This window comes from Staurois parvus, unplaced genomic scaffold (assembly GCF_062004578.1).
Source record: "Staurois parvus isolate SC_StPar_1 unplaced genomic scaffold, SC_StPar_1.0 ptg000053l, whole genome shotgun sequence".
Lineage (NCBI taxonomy): Eukaryota > Metazoa > Chordata > Amphibia > Anura > Ranidae > Staurois > Staurois parvus.
In genome coordinates this window covers 294,920-311,930 of record NW_028317849.1, presented here as the reverse complement: position 1 = coordinate 311,930, position 17,011 = coordinate 294,920, and the positions used below count along the sequence as shown (strand labels likewise).

Genomic DNA, 17,011 nt, shown 5'->3' with positions numbered 1-17,011 from the left:
GACTCCCACTCACATCACAACTTCTACTACAGCAGCTCCCTCTTGAGCATACAGGCTGCATGGGGCAGGGTCAGTGGAGCTTCTGGACCTGGCCCCACCCCCTCCCTGCTGGCTGGATCGGTATTCTAACATGGCGTGGCAACGGGGGGGGGGGGGGTCTGGTCAATATTTGCTCCATAAGACACACAGACATTTCCCCCATTTTTTTGGGGGGGGAAGTGTGTCTTATGGAGTGAAAAATACGGTACTTTTCTCTTTAGGAACTGTTATTCCTACTTTTTCTTTGAATTCATTCACAGTTTTGTAGTGTGATAGCCTACCTTAGCAATCCACTCACTTTAATCCAATCAGGGCTGTTCTTGAAGTACAGAGTGTTGGTAAATATAAAGGTCATTGTATAATTATGTAGCGCTATTTGTACACACTTTGCGGCTACTGGGATATGATGACGCCACCTGTATAGTATATAGGAGCAGAGTCTTTATTATCTGAGTGATCAGGACAAGATCTCTAACAAGCGCTAGTGCCTCCACTCAATTGGGGCTTGTGGATAACAAGTGAAATCCCAACTGAGAAATGTATCGTCCACATAGACAGTAATCCACACATCATTGTATATGAAAGTCCATGTATTGAAGAAATCACATTCAGTGAACCATCCAACAAAGTATCTTCCACACAGGAACATTAAAGCATTAACAGTCTTTTGCATGTCTCAGTGAGGGGAGGCTGCAGCACTTACAGTCTGAGTTCTCTCTCTCTGCACACAATCTCCGCCCCTCTCTTTTCCACAAGTGCTCTCTCTGATGACCTCATCCTCAGTGCCCAGAGAGCATAGCAGCCATATTGGAAAAGGGCAAAACAAACACTGCATAACAGAAGTATACACTGGAAAATGGGCAAAAAATTATCACATCACTACATTCTCCCCCTGCTGAAAATCCTTCTGACCCGGCAAGGATATACACATAAAACAACAACAAAATATAGCAAGTTAACATCGTTGTTGCCTTCTGCAGACCACTTCTCCAGAAGCAATCTATTACAGAGATTAGTTGCAAAGAAAACATGGTTAGTAACAAATAGGCATCATGCTAACCAGTCTAGAATGGGCTGTAATCATGTCCATCAGAACATGAGGTTGCATAGCATAGTTCTGTACAGCATAGCAGGGTCTTCCCATGGTGTCATAAGTAAACATTGGTGGAGGTCGTCGAATAGGATCTCCTCTCCTCAATCCCACAGGCATTAGACCAGATAAATCTGGGACTGCACTAGTGGGAAAACTCAAATCATGCCTGGAACTGTAGGCACAAAGTTTTGGGCTGTTGGTTCAAAAGCAAGAGTAGTTGGGTTCAGACTTCCCCTCTGAGGAAGACCCCCATTAGTAATAGGTGAAGGAGCCTGTACAGGAGACTCTGGTAGAGGTGTAAACCAGTCATTTTCATCACACTGTTCTCCACTGTCTGCACCAGGCACATCATTAGAATCTGTAGCAATATCAGGTTGTTGCTCCTCATTCGCAGTAGCAACTTGTGGTACTGGCAGCAAGTGATTCCTATGCCAGGCTTTGATCCGACCCTCAGGTCCTCAAATCTGGTCAACTGGAATTCTAGGCAGTTTTTCTATAACTTCAAACAACTCATTTCTCCAGCGATCAGCTAACTTATGTTTGGCTGAGGGTCCCAAATTGCGAAGAAGCACTTTATCACCAGGTTGTAAGTCTTTGTAACAAACTTTGGCATCAAAGCGTCTTTTATTGGCAGCATTTATTTTTGCAGCATTTTCCTCAGCCATTCGATAGGCCTCTTGTAAACTATGTGTCAGGGTTCTCAAGATCCGCTGCGGCGCACGGGTCTGCGCATGCGCGGAATACCAATGCGCACCAGCATGCGGGCGCTAGGACATAGGCGACCGCGGCAACAATCGTGGTCGCACATGCGCACTCACGCACACAGACGCGTGCCTGGCACTAATGACAGCGCAGGGCGCACTATTTAAACCGACCCCTTGCAATGCTCAAATTGCCGTAAGGTCTTGTTCCTGTTGTTCCTGCTCGTTCTGTTCCTGAGATTGCCTTGTTGCCGACCTAGCCTGACCCTGATTGCTGTTGACCGTCTCCTGCCCTGACCCCTGGCTGGTCTTGACTTCTCTTCTGCCTGTTCCTGATAACCTGACCTCCTGCTGCTGAACCTGGCCTGTGACCTGATTACTCTCTGCCTACTGCTCTGTACCGTTTCGCCTCCACTGTTACCGACCTGGCCTGCCTGACTTTGCTATCTCTCCACTGTGTCATCCGTCCATCCTTCCTGCACAGATCCATCCGCTACTGCCCAGATATGCTCCGCCTCTTCACAGTAGGCTCTTATCCGCTACGTACCACTGGCATTTACCTCTACCGCAGCTGGGTGTACCCAGGGGCCGCGACCGGGTCTCAGCCTGCTCCAAGTCCATCCCCACCATCAGGGGCTCTGGTGAACAAGCAGACTGAGGCTTAGACTCCGCGCCCTGGGAAATCCCGGCCTGTGGATCTCTAGAGTTACCGCCAGTCAGTACCTGACACTATGTTTGAGTCGTACCAAATACTGGTAGTGATTTATATGTTCCACTCCATCAGTAGTCACATGCAAATGAATGTCAATAGGCAGACGAGCTTCTCTCCCAAACATGAGAAAATAAGGAGAGAAACCAGTTGACTCATGTCTGGTACAAATATAAGCATGTACCATAGCTCCAACATGTCGGCTCCAGGTTTGTTTAGAACCATTAGGGAGGGTACCCAACATATTCAATAAGGTACGATTGAAATGTTCAGGGAGAGCATCACCCTCTGGATGTTAAGGTGTGGTTTGGCTCTTGTTAATGTTAAGCAATGTTAAGCAATGTTAACAGCTCTTTAATTAAGCAAATTTCAAAGTGCCGTCCCTGGTCACAGTGAAGTCAATTTGGCAGTTCATAATGAACAAAAAACTTCTCCCACAACACTTTGGCCACAGTTACTGCTTTTTGATCTTTGGTCGGATAGGCTTGAGCATATCGAGTGTAGTGATCAGTCACAATCAAAACATTTCCCACACCACTGCTATCATTATCAATAAACAAAAAGCCCATGCACATTAAATCCATTGGACCAGAACTTTTCAAGTGTTCCTTAGGAGCAGCTTGAGTAGGCAGAGATTTCTGTTGCAGACATCTCACGCAACGGCGGCAATAGTCCCCAACAGCTTCCCTCATTCGTGGCTAAAAGAAACGGTCTCAGATTAATCCATATGTTTTCAACTCCTAGATGCCCATGCTGGTCATTCAAACTTCTCAAAACAGATTTTCTGTAGACTTGAGGGAGCACTAGCTGTCTCCTTCCAGGATGATCATGTAAAAAATGTACCCTATACAAAAGTCCATCGGTTATTTTGAGTTCATCCCATTCCTTAGAAGATAGTAGGTACTCTGCTCAGGTAGGGTTTTTCTCATGTAATTAGGATCTTTGCGGAAAACAGACTCTCTAACATGTCTGATTACTGGATCCCTCATTTGTAGAAGAATCATATCTTTCTTTTGCAGCTGGATGTTTTCTGGTACCCCTAGAGCAGTGGGGCAGCAATACATGTCTGGGATACACTCTTCACCATCCCCCAATGAGTCAATAACTCGTAAGTCAGAGAAAACAATATTGTCTCCTTGTACAGCAGCTGTAGCACAGTAGGCACCCACAGCAGGCCCAGGTACTTCCTCCCATTCACTTTCTTCTAAGTTCATTGGCAATCCAGGATGCCTAGGGATGCCTAGAGAGAGCATCAGCCCCAATATCTTTGGGTCCTGGCTTATACTTGAGAGTGAATTGGTAATTAGACACGGCAGCAAGCCACCTAAGACCAGTGGCCTCCAGCTTCGCTGTAGTCAAAACATAAGTGAGAGGGTTATTGTCAGTTCTCACCTCAAACTGAGCTCCATCATGCAGCTTTTCAACAATAGCCCACTTTAGGGCAAGAAATTCCAGTTTGTGAACAGGATAATTATTTTCTGCTGGGCTTGGACTGCGACTGATATAAGCAACAGGCCTTAGTCCTCCTGGGTACTCCTGATGGAGGACTCCTCCTAACCCATCATAGCTGGCATCTACATGCAGAATGTATTGCTTTTGTGATTCTACATAAGCCAACACTGGTGCTTCTGTAAGGCTTTTCTTAAGCTGTAGAAACGTTTCCTCACAAGCAGAAGTCCACCTCTCACTGAAAGGAGTTTTGCTGGTTGTGTCAATGCTAGGTATTTCTTTAAGCCAGTCATTAAGAGGCCGAGCAGTCTTGGAATAGTCTCTAATGAAGCAGCGATAATAGCCACAAAAATCCAAGAAGGACCTCAGTTCTGTCAGATTTGTGGGACAGGGCCAGGTTACCACAGCCTCCACTGTAGCAGGATCAGTTGCTACCCCTTCTGCAGATACGATGTGGCCCACAAAGTTTACTGAAGAACGGGGAAACTTACATTTGTCCACGGAGAGTTTCAGACCTTCGCTCCTCAAATGATCAAGTACTTTAAACAGTCTCTGATCATGCTACTCCAGAGTGGAGCCAAAAACAATTATGTCATCTAGGTAGACAATACATTGAGTGGGACAAAGGTCTCCCAGTGTCCGATCCATTAGACGCTGGAAGGTTGCAGGTGCACCACTAATTCCCTGAGGCATTAGAGCAAACTGGAAAAACCCCAGGGGGCAAATAAAAGCTGTCTTTTCTTGATCTTCCTCACTCATTGGTACTTGGTAATACATGGATCTTAAGTCCATTACTATAAACCATTTTCTGCCTTGCAGGGCATCAAGAGCTTCCACAATGCGAGGTAGCGTGTATTGATCTGGGACCATTCGCCGATTTAGAGTCCTGTAATCAACACATATTTGTACTCCACCATTTTTCTTTCTGACCACCACTATTGGGGATGCATACGGGCTTTTAGACTCAACAATGATGTTTTGATTTTTCATTTTGTGCAAGCACTCTCGAACATCATCCAGATCTTTAGGAGGTATGCGCCTGGATCTTTCTCTAAAGGGGGTGCTATCTGTTAGGCGAATACTGTGTTGAATACTTTTAGCACACCTGACATCAGTAGAGAAAACATCATTGTATTCCATTAGCTGCCCTTCTAGTGCTTGTTTGTGCTCTGCAGGACTATCAGCATCATTAAGGTGAAAGTCTAATTTGATTTCTTTCTCCTTGACCTTGGCAGGGTAAGAGCTAATGGTTTCCACTGGGTAACAATAAGCTACCTCCTGCCAGGCTGGTATTATAACTGGGTATGTGGTAACATTCCGAACAGTAACAACATCCATTCTTGGACATTGTAAACGATAGTCTTTCCTTTCTGGTACTAACTCCCAGCCATTCTTTGCAGCTGTCAGGGCAGGAGCGGTGGAATGGACAGGCAGGCCTAATGGTAGGGTCACGCACCGACTGACGACAACCACCACCTACAGACCGGAGTCCCTCAGGGCGCGGAGTCTAAGCCCCAGGCTGCCTTTCACCAGGGTCCCTGATGGTGGGGATGGACTTGACGCAGCCAGGGACCAGGTCGCGGCCCCCGAGTAACCCCATCTGCAGTAATGGAAGACATTAGAGATACGCATCCCAGGAGGAAGGGCAAGGGCATAGGCAACCGGATTCACCTTGCGGAGGATGCAAAAAGGGCCAACAAAACTGGGGCCAGTTTGGGTGCAGGCACCCGAAGATTGAGGTTGCGAGTAGACAACCACACCCGATCTCCGACCTGGTATGAAGGAGCGGGCAGCCGTCTGCGATCAGCCTGGAACTTCTGGCACTGTGCCGAGCCCTTCAAGGACTTCTGGAGCTGCCCCCATGAAGGGCAGCAAGATGGTTCTCCACAGCCGGAATGTCCTGTGGTGAGAACCTCTCAGGCAATACCGCAGGTTGGAACCCATAGTTGGCCATGAAGGGAGACATCCCGGAGGAGGAGTTGACAGCCTGGCAAACTCCGCCCATGGCAGGAGATCGGCCTAATCGTCCTGATGGTCCGAGATATAGCAGCGAAGGAATTGTTCCAGGGCCTGGTTGGAATTCTCTGCAGCCCCATTGGGCTGCGGGTGGTAGGCCAAAGAGAAGGAGAGCCTGATACCCAACTGGGAGCAGAAGGCTCGCCAGAACCTGGACACGAACTGACTCCCACGGCCCGAGACAATCACCCTGGGCAACCCATGCAGGCAAAAAATCTCCCTGGCAAAAACCGTGGCCAGTTCTTGCGCAGTTAGTAATTTCTTGAGCGGAACACAATGGCACATTTTGGAAAAACGATCAATGACCATGAGAATGACCATATGGCCCCGAGACACAGGGAGGTCTACAATAAAATCCATACCCAGGTGTGACCAGGGACGCTCCCCATTGGGAATGGGTTGCAGAAGGCCCAATGGAAGATGCCGATGAGATTTATTCTGGGTACAGACCCAACATGCCGCTACATAAGAGGCGATGTCGGAACGGAGAGATGGCCACTGCAGAACAGCCGCAACCTTCTGAGGGTCCATGGAAAATCCTACCGTGGAAATGATGTAGCCCAAAAAGGCAACCTGGGATCAGTGGAATTCACACTTCTCGAGCTTACAAAAAAGTTTGTTCTCACGTAACCGTTGCATCACCCGCTTGACATCCTGGATATGAGATTCCATGGAGACAGAGTAAACCAGGATGTCATCCAAGTAAACCACCACGCACTGCTGAAAGAAGTCACGAAAGACATCATTTATGAACTGAAAGACCGCGGGCGCATTACACAACCCAAAGGGCATCACCAGGGATTCATAGTGACTGGTTCTGGTGCTAAACGCAGTCATCCACTCGTCCCCCTGCTTGATCCGTACGAGGTTGTACGCCGCCCTAAGGTCGAGTTTGGTAAAGACCGTTGCTCCCTTGAGGCAGTCGAACAACTCAGTAATCAACGGTATTGGGGAGGCATTCTTAATGGTGATTCGATTGAGACCCCTATAATCGATGCAAGGCCTCAATTCACCGCCCTTCTTCTTTACGAAGAAAAAGCCCGCTCCTGCTGGGGAAGTAGACTTACCTAATGTACCCCCGGGAAAGAGCATCCGCAACGTACTCCTCCATGGCCTGATTCTCCGCAACCAAAAGAGGATACACCCTGCCACACGGAGGAGTGGCACCGGGTTGCAAGGATATGGCGCAGTCGAAAGGACGATGGGGAGGTAAGGCACCAGCGCGCACCTTGTCAAACACGTCCAGGTACTCCCCATAGTCGGTAGGCAATACAGAGTCCGAGGAGGCACACAACACCTTAACCGGCCCACGGATGCACCCGGCCCCACACTGTGGAGACCACAAGAAAATCTCAGCCGTTCGCCAATTAAAGGTTGCATTGTGCTTCTGGAGTGTCAAGGTCCTACCTTTCTTCAGAGCTTGTGCATCTCCATGAGCTGGCCTCCATCTTGGTTTTCTGCAAAGCATGGTGGGAACCTTTATGCCTTCAGGCTTCTGCGGCTCCTCCTCAGAAGGGTGTGGTTGAGCACATTTAAACCTGCTGTCTGCAAGTGTGCTCTGCACTTGTGTCCTGTATGTTGCCCTGTTGCAAGCTCTTGTGTTGTTCCCATTGCTCTCCTGGTAACCGACTCGGCTTGGACAAGACTACTCTCTGCGTTAACCCTTTATCTGACCTCCCGTTGTTGAACCCGGCCCGTGACCTGAGTATTCTTTGCCTACCGTCTAGTACTGTCTGCTCCGTTGTTATTGACCCGGCTTGTCTGACTACTCTACTCGTGATCCCATCTAGCTCCCACCAGCTGTACGCCATTGGCGGCAGTCGTTATCGCAGCTGGGGTCACTCGGGGGCCGCGACCTGGTCTCAGGCTGCGTCAAGTCCATCCCCACCATCAGGGGCCCTGGTGAAGGGTAGCCTGGGGCTTAGACTCCGCGCCCTGAGGGACTCTGGTCTGTGGGTAGTGGCTGTCGTCAGTCGCAGCGTGACCGTACCATAGGCCTGCCTGCCCATTCCAGCGTTCCTGCCCTGACATTACACAAGTGCCATGAATCCTGACGGTGCAGGTACGCCTTCGATCCCTATGTTACTCGCCAGACTTGACCAACAGGATCGCTTGTTGGATCAGTTCGCTCAGGCGTTGCAGGCTCTGCTTGCACGCACAGCGCACCTTACCCCTGGGGCTATTAGGTCAGTTGTTACTCCGGTGGACTCTCCCACTGTTGCTCCGGTTGTTGCACCTACCTCTGCACCTGTTGCGGAACCCGCGGTACCCAGAGGTATGACTGGTTCTGCCCCTCTTCCTCAGCGCTTTGGGGGGGAACCGAGTCAGTGTCGTGGTTTTCTTAACCAAGTGGGGATTTACTTTGAATTAATACCTCACGCTTTCCCTACTGAGAGGGCGAAAGTGGGCTTCCTAATCTCGCTGCTCTCTGATAGGGCCTTGGCCTGGGCTAATCCCTTATGGGAGAGGAATGACCCGGTGATTCACGTGTTTACCCGTTTCGTTGCCTCCTTCCGTACGGTATTCGACGTACCCGCTCGCTCCGCTTCTGCTGCCAAATTGCTCATGTCCATGCATCAGGGTTCACGAACCGTTGCCGAGTACGCCATCGAATTTCGTACTTTGGCGGCAGAGGTGGGTTGGAACAATGAGGCTCTGGTGGCTGCTTTCTCTCATGGTCTCTCTGATGCGTTGAAGGACGAGATCGCAGCTAAAGAACTGCCTGTGGAGTTAGAGGCACTCATCTCCTTCCTAATCTTGATTGACACCAGGCTCAGAGAGAGGCCTTCATTTAAGGAGCGGCTGCGGAGGCCTCCTAACCATTTGGCGCCTACGTTTTCTGTCCCACCCGTGCCTCCCTCTCCTCCCACGCCTCCTGGGGATGGTTTGTCTGGTAGTGAGCCCATGCAGCTGGGGTTTGCTCGCCTTTCCGAGGGGGAGCGGGCCTCTCGGCGTCGGGAGGGTCGCTGCCTGTACTGTGGACTCGGGGGGCATTTTCGGCAGTCCTGTCCGGTCCATCCGGGAAACGCCCGCACCTGAGATCCTGTCGGGGGCAGATCTTGGGTGGAGTTTCCTCGTCCCCGGTTTCCCGTAAAGATAAACCGCTTATCACCGTTGTCCTCTCTTGGGCAGGAGGCTCGGTGACGGCCCAGGCGCTGGTAGACTCTGGGGCTGGCGGTTTGTTTATGGACAGTTCGTTTGCGGCCCAGTACTCCATTCCTCTGCAGGCTCGAGAGACTCCATTGGTTCTCGAGGCGATAGATGGCAGGCCCTTGCAGCCATCGCAGGTTACCCACGAGACCCTGCCGGTGGAGGTAGCTATTGGGGCTGTTCACAGGGAATTGGGCTGTTTCCAGGTAATTTCTTCCCCGCACTACTCCGTGGTTTTGGGCTATCCCTGGCTTCAGAGGCACAATCCGACCTTTGATTGGCGATCGGCCGAGATTCTCTCATGGTCACCACGGTGTGGGGCTGGTTGCATCCGTGGTCCGGTTAAGGTGCTGTGCACCTCCTCGGACTCTGTGCTGCCCACTGAATATGGGGAGTACCTGGACGTGTTTGACAAGGTGCGCGCCGGTGCCCTGCCTCCTCATCGTCCATACGATTGTGCCATAACCTTACAAACTGGTGCTACTCCTCCGCGTGGCAGGGTGTATCCTCTTTCGGTGGCAGAGAATCAGGCCATGGAGGAATACGTTGCGGATGCGCTTTCCCGGGGGCACATTCGCAAGTCTACGTCTCCAGCAGGAGCTGGGTTTTTTTTTGTGAAAAAGAAGGGAGGTGAGCTGAGACCCTGCATTGATTTTAGGGGTCTCAATCGGATCACGATTAAAAATGCTTATCCTATTCCGTTGATCACCGAGTTGTTTGACCGCCTCAAGGGAGCAACGGTCTTTACTAAGCTCGACCTTAGGGCTGCCTACAACCTTGTACGGATCAAGGAGGGCGATGAGTGGAAGACCGCGTTCAACACCAGAACCGGCCACTATGAATACCTGGTTATGCCCTTCGGGTTGTGTAACGCACCCGCGGTCTTTCAGGAGTTTATTAACGATGTCTTACGTGACTTGTTGCAGCAGTGCGTGGTGGTTTACTTGGACGACATCCTGGTTTACTCTGCGTCTATGGAGACTCATATCCAGGATGTTAAGCGGATGCTGCAACGGTTACGTGAAAACGAGCTTTTCTGTAAGCTCGAGAAGTGTGAATTTCACCAATCCCAGGTTGCCTTTTTAGGCTACATCATTTCCCCGATGGGTTTTTCTATGGACCCTGAGAAGGTTTCAGCGGTTCTGCAGTGGCCTCGTCCCAGTGGTCTTCGGTCCATTCAGAGCTTTTTGGGATTTGCCAACTATTATCGGAAGTTTATCAGGAACTTTTCCACATTGGCAAAGCCTCTCTCAGATCTGACCAAGAAGGGCAGTAACCCTCATGAGTGATCACCCGAGGCCATCTCAGCTTTCAAGGCTCTGAAAGCCGCCTTCACTTCGGCCCCAATTCTGTCTCATCCCAATCCTGGGTTGCCTTTTGTTCTCGAGGTTGATGCATCTGAGACAGGAGTAGGCGCCCTCTTGTCCCAGCGACGGTCACCCGAGGGGCCCCTACTTCCTTGTGGGTTCTACTCCAAGAAGCTGTCCTCTGCAGAGTGCAACTACCAGATTGGAGACAGGGAGTTGTTGGCCATTATTCTGGCTCTCAAGGAATGGAGGCACCTGCTTGAGGGTTCTGTGGTCCCGGTCCTAGTTCTCACTGACCACAAGAACCTCACATATCTCTCGGAGGCTAAGAGGTTGACACCCCGTCAGGCCAGGTGGGCTCTGTTTTTGTCACGTTTTAACTATGTGGTCTCTTACTTGCCTGGTTCCAAGAATGTCAGGGCTGATGCCTTGTCGCGGCAATACTCTGAGCTGTCCAGGGAGGACACTGAGCCGACCTCGGTCATTCCTCCTAACCAGATCCTGGCTGCCATTCGTACCAACCTGACTTCTCCCCTTGGGGAGCAGATTTTGGCGGCTCAAACTAACGCTCCCCCTGAGAGACCTGCTGGAAGATGTTTTGTACCTGAGGGATTGCGTACCCGCTTGCTACGTACCTACCATAATGCCAAGACTGCCGGTCATCCTGGTAGGAACCAATTGTCCTGGGTCGTTTCTCGGTTGTTCTGGTGGCCATCTCTCCGTTCTGACATCGCCTCATATGTAGCAGCTTGTTCGGTCTGTGCCCAGAATAAATCTCCTCGGCACCTTCCATTGGGCCTTCTGCAACCCATTCCCAATGGGGAGCGTCCCTGGTCACACCTGGGAATGGATTTTATTGTGGATCTTCCTGCGTCTCAAGGTCATACGGTCATTCTTATGGTGATCGATCGTTTTTCTAAGATGTGCCATTGCGTTCCATTCAAGAAATTGCCGACTGCACAGGAACTGGCTACGGTTTTCGCCAAGGAGATCTTTCGCTTGCACGGGTTGCCCAAGGTGATTGTCTCGGACCGTGGGAGCCAGTTTGTGTCCAGGTTCTGGCGCGTCTTCTGCTCCCAGTTGGGTATCGAGCTTTCCTTCTCTTCGGCCTACCACCCTCAGTCCAATGGGGCTGCGGAGCGTTCCAACCAGGCCCTGGAACAATTCCTTCGTTGCTATATATCGGATCATCAGGACAACTGGGCCGATCTCCTGCCATGGGCAGAGTTTGCGAGGAACTCGGCTGTCAACTCCTCCTCTGGGATGTCCCCCTTCATGGCCAACTATGGGTTCCAACCCGCTGTATTGCCTGAGTTGTTCTCTCCACAGGACATTCCGGCTGTGGATAACCACCTGGCTGCTCTGCGCTCCTCATGGGGGCAGATTCAGAGGTCCTTGAAGGACTCAGCACAGCGCCAGAAGCTCCAGGCTGATCGTAGACGGTTGCCCGCTCCCTCATACCAGGTCGGAGATCGGGTGTGGTTGTCCACTCGCAACCTCAAGCTTCGGGTGCCCACACCAAAGCTGGCCCCCCGTTTTGTTGGTCCTTTCCGCATTCTTCGCAGGGTGAACCCGGTTGCCTATGCCCTTGCTCTTCCTCCTGGGATGCGCATCTCCAATGTCTTCCACGTATCCCTGTTGAAACCTCTGATCTGTAATCGCTTTACTGCCTCTCTGCCTCGTCCTCGTCCTATCAGGGTCGACGGTCATGAGGAGTATGAGGTGAGCCACATCTTGGATTCTCGGTTGGTCCGCGGTCGGGTACAGTTTTTGGTCCATTGGCGTGGTTATGGTCCCGAGGAACGTTCCTGGGTTCCTTCCGCGGATGTTCATGCTCCTGCCCTCCTCCGCGCTTTTCACGCCCGATTTCCTCAGAAACCTTTTGTGGAGCCACGGAGGGGGAGAGGCCCTTGAGGAGGAGGTACTGTCAAGGTCCTACCTTTCTTCAGAGGTTGTGCATCTCCATGAGCTGGCCTCCATCTTGGTTTTCTGCAAAGCATGGTGGGAACCTTTATGCCTTCAGGCTTCTGCGGCTCCTCCTCAGAAGGGTGTGGTTGAGCACATTTAAACCTGCTGTCTGCAAGTGTGCTCTGCACTTGTGTCCTGTATGTTGCCCTGTTGCAAGCTCTTGTGTTGTTCCCATTGCTCTCCTGGTAACCGACTCGGCTTGGACAAGACTACTCTCTGCGTTAACCCTTTATCTGACCTCCCGTTGTTGAACCCGGCCCGTGACCTGAGTATTCTTTGCCTACCGTCTAGTACTGTCTGCTCCGTTGTTATTGACCCGGCTTGTCTGACTACTCTACTCGTGATCCCATCTAGCTCCCACCAGCTGTACGCCATTGGCGGCAGTCGTTATCGCAGCTGGGGTCACTCGGGGGCCGCGACCTGGTCTCAGGCTGCGTCAAGTCCATCCCCACCATCAGGGGCCCTGGTGAAGGGTAGCCTGGGGCTTAGACTCCGCGCCCTGAGGGACTCTGGTCTGTGGGTAGTGGCTGTCGTCAGTCGCAGCGTGACCGTACCATAGGCCTGCCTGCCCATTCCAGCGTTCCTGCCCTGACATGGAGCCAGGGATACCCCAAAACCACGGAATAGTGTGGAGAAGAAATTACCTGGAAACAGGCCAACTCCCTGTGAACATCCCCAATAGCTACTTCAACCGGCAGGGTCTTGTGGGTAACCTGCGGCGGTTGCAGGGGCCTGCCATCTATCGCCTCGAGAACCAATGGGGTAACTCGAGCCTGCAGGGGAATGGAGTACTGGGCAGCAAACGAGCTGTCCATAAACAACCCGCCAGCCCCAGAGTCTACCAACGCCTGGGCCATCACCGAGCCCTCCGCTCAAGAGAGGACAACAGTGATCAGTGGTTTATCTTTGCGGGACGCCGGGGACAAGGAAAATCCACCCAAGATCTGTCCCCGACTGGATCTCAGGTGCAAGCGTTTCCCGGACGGACCGGAAGGACTACCGAAAGTGCCCACCGAGGCCACAGTACAGGCAGAGACCCTCCCGACGCCGAGTGGTCCGCTCCTCCTCGGAAAGGCGAGCAAACCCCAGCTGCATGGGCTCACCACCAGATAAGCCATCCCCAGGAGGAGTGGGAGGAGAGGGAGGAAAGGGTGGGACAGAAAACGCAGGCGCCAGTCGGTTGGGAGGCCTCCGCAGGCGCTCCTTGAGTGAAGGCCTCTCCCTGAGCCTGGTGTCAATCAGGATTAGGAAGGAAATGAGTGCTTCCAGCTCCACAGGCAGTTCCTTGGCTGCAATCTCGTCCTTCAACGCATCTGAAAGGCCATGAGAAAAAGCAGCCACCAGAGCCTCATTGTTCCAACCCACCTCTGCCGCCAGGGTACGAAACTCTATGGCATACTCGGCAACGGTTTGTGAACCCTGATGCATGGACATGAGCAGCTTGGCAGCCGAGGCGGAGCGAGCCGGTACGTCAAATACCCTACGGAAGGCGTCGACAAAACCGGAAAACTCGTGAATCACCGGGTTATTGTTCTCCCATAAGAGATTTGCCCAGGCCAAGGCCTTGTCTGAGAGCAGCGAGATTAGGAAGCCCACCTTTGACCTCAGTAGGAAAAGCGTGGGGTATTAACTCAAAATAAATGCCCACCTGGTTGAGGAACCCACGACACTGACTCGGCTCACCCCAAAGCGCTGTGGAAGAGGGGCTGAACCAGTCATACCTCTGGGCACCGCGGGTGCAGCAGCAACTGTGGCGGTAGGCGCAACAACCGAAGCAGCAGCGGGAGCGACCACCGGAGTGACAACCGGCCTAATAGAACCGGGAGCAAGGTGCACGGTGTGTGCAAGCAGAATCTGCAACGCCTGAGCGAACTGATCCAACAGAAGATCCTGTTGATCAAGTCTAACATGGGAAGCGAAGGTGTACCTGCACCATCAGGATTCATGGCATTCATGTAATGTCAGGGCAGGAGCGGTGGAATAGACAGGCAGGCCTAATGGTAGGGTCACGCACCGACTGACGACAACCACCACCCACAGACCGGAGTCCCTCAGGGCACGGAGTCTAAGCCCCAGGCTGCCTTTCACCAGGGCCTTTGATGGTGGGGATGGACTTGACGCAGCCAGGAACCAGGTCACAACCCCCGAGTAACCCCAGCTGCAGTAATGGCCGCCGCCAATAGCATATAGCTGGTGGGAACCAGATGGGAAACGATAGCGTAGTTGGACAGGCCGGGTCAATAACAGCGGGACAGACAGTACAGAACGGTAGGCAAGAATACACAGGTCACAAGCCGGGTTCAGCAACGGGAGGTCAGATAAAGGGATAAGGCTGAGAATAGTCTTAGTCAAAGCCGAGTCAGTTTCCAGGAGAGCCACGAGAGTAGAACAAGAGCTTGCTGCAACACAATCATACAGGACACGAATGGAAAGAGCAAGTGCAGACAACAGACTTAAATGTGATCAACCACACCCCTCTGGGGGATGGACCGCAGAGGCCTGAAAGCACAAAAGGCTCCCACCATGCTTTGCAGAAACCTAAGATGGATGCCAGCACATGGAACAGCATAACCTCTGGGGAAAGGTATTACCTTGACAGCAGCCTCTTTCAGATCAGTCTCTAGCAAGAAAAAGCTACCGTTTGCACCTGATAAAAGTTCCACATAAACCCGCAACACTCTCACTCCCCCCGGCTGAAAGCTCTATGGGATGCCATGGATTCCCCAGACATCCTCCAGGAAGATCAGGAGCAAAGGTTTGGCAGATATTTTGAAGTTCTGGAGCAACAGGCAGTGAAGGTAGAGGAGTACCCTGTTGTGGCTGAAGAAATCTTATGAAAGCAGCCTCAACGGCTTCAACATTGGAACCCAAAATCATATGAGCATACTCACTACCCCCGGGTGGAGGGCTCACATAGGCAATGACTTAAAGTGGGGGATCCTCATCAGCTGTCACACCAGGAATGCGAAGCTCAACTTCTAGACAACCATCCATAAAAACAGAATTTTCTCCCACACCATAAACAGGCATAGAGTCCATAGATTTCAAAGGGAGGTGGCTTAAGTGTTGCTGATAGAAGGGCCTGTAGATAAGTCAGCTGAAAGCCAGTGTCAAACAGAGCAGTAGTGGGTATATCATTGACAAACAATTTGAAAGTACAACTGCGGCCTACTCCAGCCAGTTTTGTGAACATTTTTTTTCTTGATTTTCCCTGTTTTCTTTTATACATTTGTCCAGCTTTACTGTGAAGTTCAGAACTATCAGCAAGCAGTGGACACTGACGAACTGTGTGGCCTGCTTGTCCACAGCGGAAACATTTAATGTGGAAGAGAGACTTATCACTGGAGGTTTTATCAGTAGATAGAGCTCTAGGCTGTGGAAGTCTACCAACTTCTTTGTTTATAGCAACAGTCTAATTTTTGTGCTCACCTGAAGAACTCTGATGAACTTTGCTTTTAGAAGGGGTACTAAAGAGGATATCAGCCTCCTGTTTTTTTACTTCAGTCATAGTTTCAGTAAAAGTAAAGTTTTTCTCTCTCAAAACAACTCTTAGGACCGGTGACATTGGGTGATGCGGCAGTAGCCCCTTTATGATTTGAGCAGTCCTTAATTTATCAACATCTGTAGGAGAGATGACCTTTTCAGTGAGCAATCTTCCTAGGAGCACTTCTAGCCTCCTTACAAACACAGAAACATCCTCTCCCTCTGTATGCTTTGTCTGTTTAAAATCAGCAAGCATCTGATCCAGGTCACGGTGCAGTCCATAAGCATCTGTCATAATATCAATATATTCTTGAGCAGTGGTACTCACATGTGTCTTTGTAACCTCGAACAATAATGGATGCTGGTGGTCTTAAGCTTTCCATGATGAGCTGTTTTTTCTTTTCCTCTGAGCAGGTCCATTCATCTATCATTTGTTGCGCAAAATCTTTCCACACTTCAAAGCTTTCTTCACCAGCAGGGACAGGTAGCACTCCTGAAAAAGCCTTGAATTTGCGGTAAGAATCAGCATGTAAATTCAGTGACTTTTAGCAGCAGATGCTCAATATTCGTTTCCTGCTTAGTGGCTGTAGCAGGCAATATTCCAGTCCCTCCTGATGAAGCAGTTGTATTCAATGGTTCACCCTTTGCAGGCAGGGCTGGTAACTTTCGCCTTACTGGAGGTGAAATCACTGGAAACGCTACAGCACAACCAATTGCTTCAGCCCCTTTTGGATTTATGCAAAAGAGCCCTTTAACTGAATTTAAATCCACCTCACTGAGACAGAGATAATAAATATAAAGTATAAAGTTCAAAACTCTCATCTTCTTCTCTTTTATCCACAAGAGTGGCATACTGCAAGGTTTCATTTGCTTTTAGTGCCTCCTGCAGTCTGTGGGAACTCATAGTGATAGGCACATATGAAATAGCAAAATGTCCTTTTAGCTGGCAGTCCATCTTCCAGGGCCCACTGCCTCACAGCTTGTTGATAACAGTGACATGGTCATTCCTTAACCCCTTGCCTACTGGGCACTTATACCCCCTTCTTTACCAGGCCAATTTTAAGCTTTCAGCGCTGTCGCATTTTGATTGACAATT

The 17,011-nt window shown here is 50.8% G+C and overlaps 1 protein-coding gene across 1 annotated transcript; it reads right to left on the bottom strand.

Annotated features, from left to right (window-relative positions):
* Window positions 1–2,940: 2,940 nt before the first annotated feature.
* On the bottom strand, window positions 2,941–5,329 carry LOC149470060 (retrovirus-related Pol polyprotein from transposon opus). The gene is made up of 3 exons (XM_089667662.1): window positions 4,603–5,329; window positions 3,935–4,461; window positions 2,941–3,240 (listed from the first exon to the last, which is right to left on the bottom strand). The coding sequence occupies exons 1-3, from the start codon at window positions 5,327–5,329 to the stop codon at window positions 2,941–2,943; spliced, it is 1,554 nt and encodes a 517-aa protein (XP_089523788.1).
* Window positions 5,330–17,011: the final 11,682 nt, after the last annotated feature.

Excerpts from the sequence above, each read along its gene's own strand:
- LOC149470060 (XM_089667662.1), bottom strand. The coding sequence starts at position 5,329 with ATGGATGTTGTTACTGTTCGGAATGTTACCACATACCCAGTTATAATA. Across the intron at positions 4,462-4,602 it reads AGACCTTTGTCCCACTCAAT|TAAACTTTGTGGGCCACATC; the intron begins GTATTGTCTACC and ends CCCGTTCTTCAG. Across the intron at positions 3,241-3,934 it reads ATGATGGAGCTCAGTTTGAG|CCACGAATGAGGGAAGCTGT; the intron begins GTGAGAACTGAC and ends CGTTTCTTTTAG.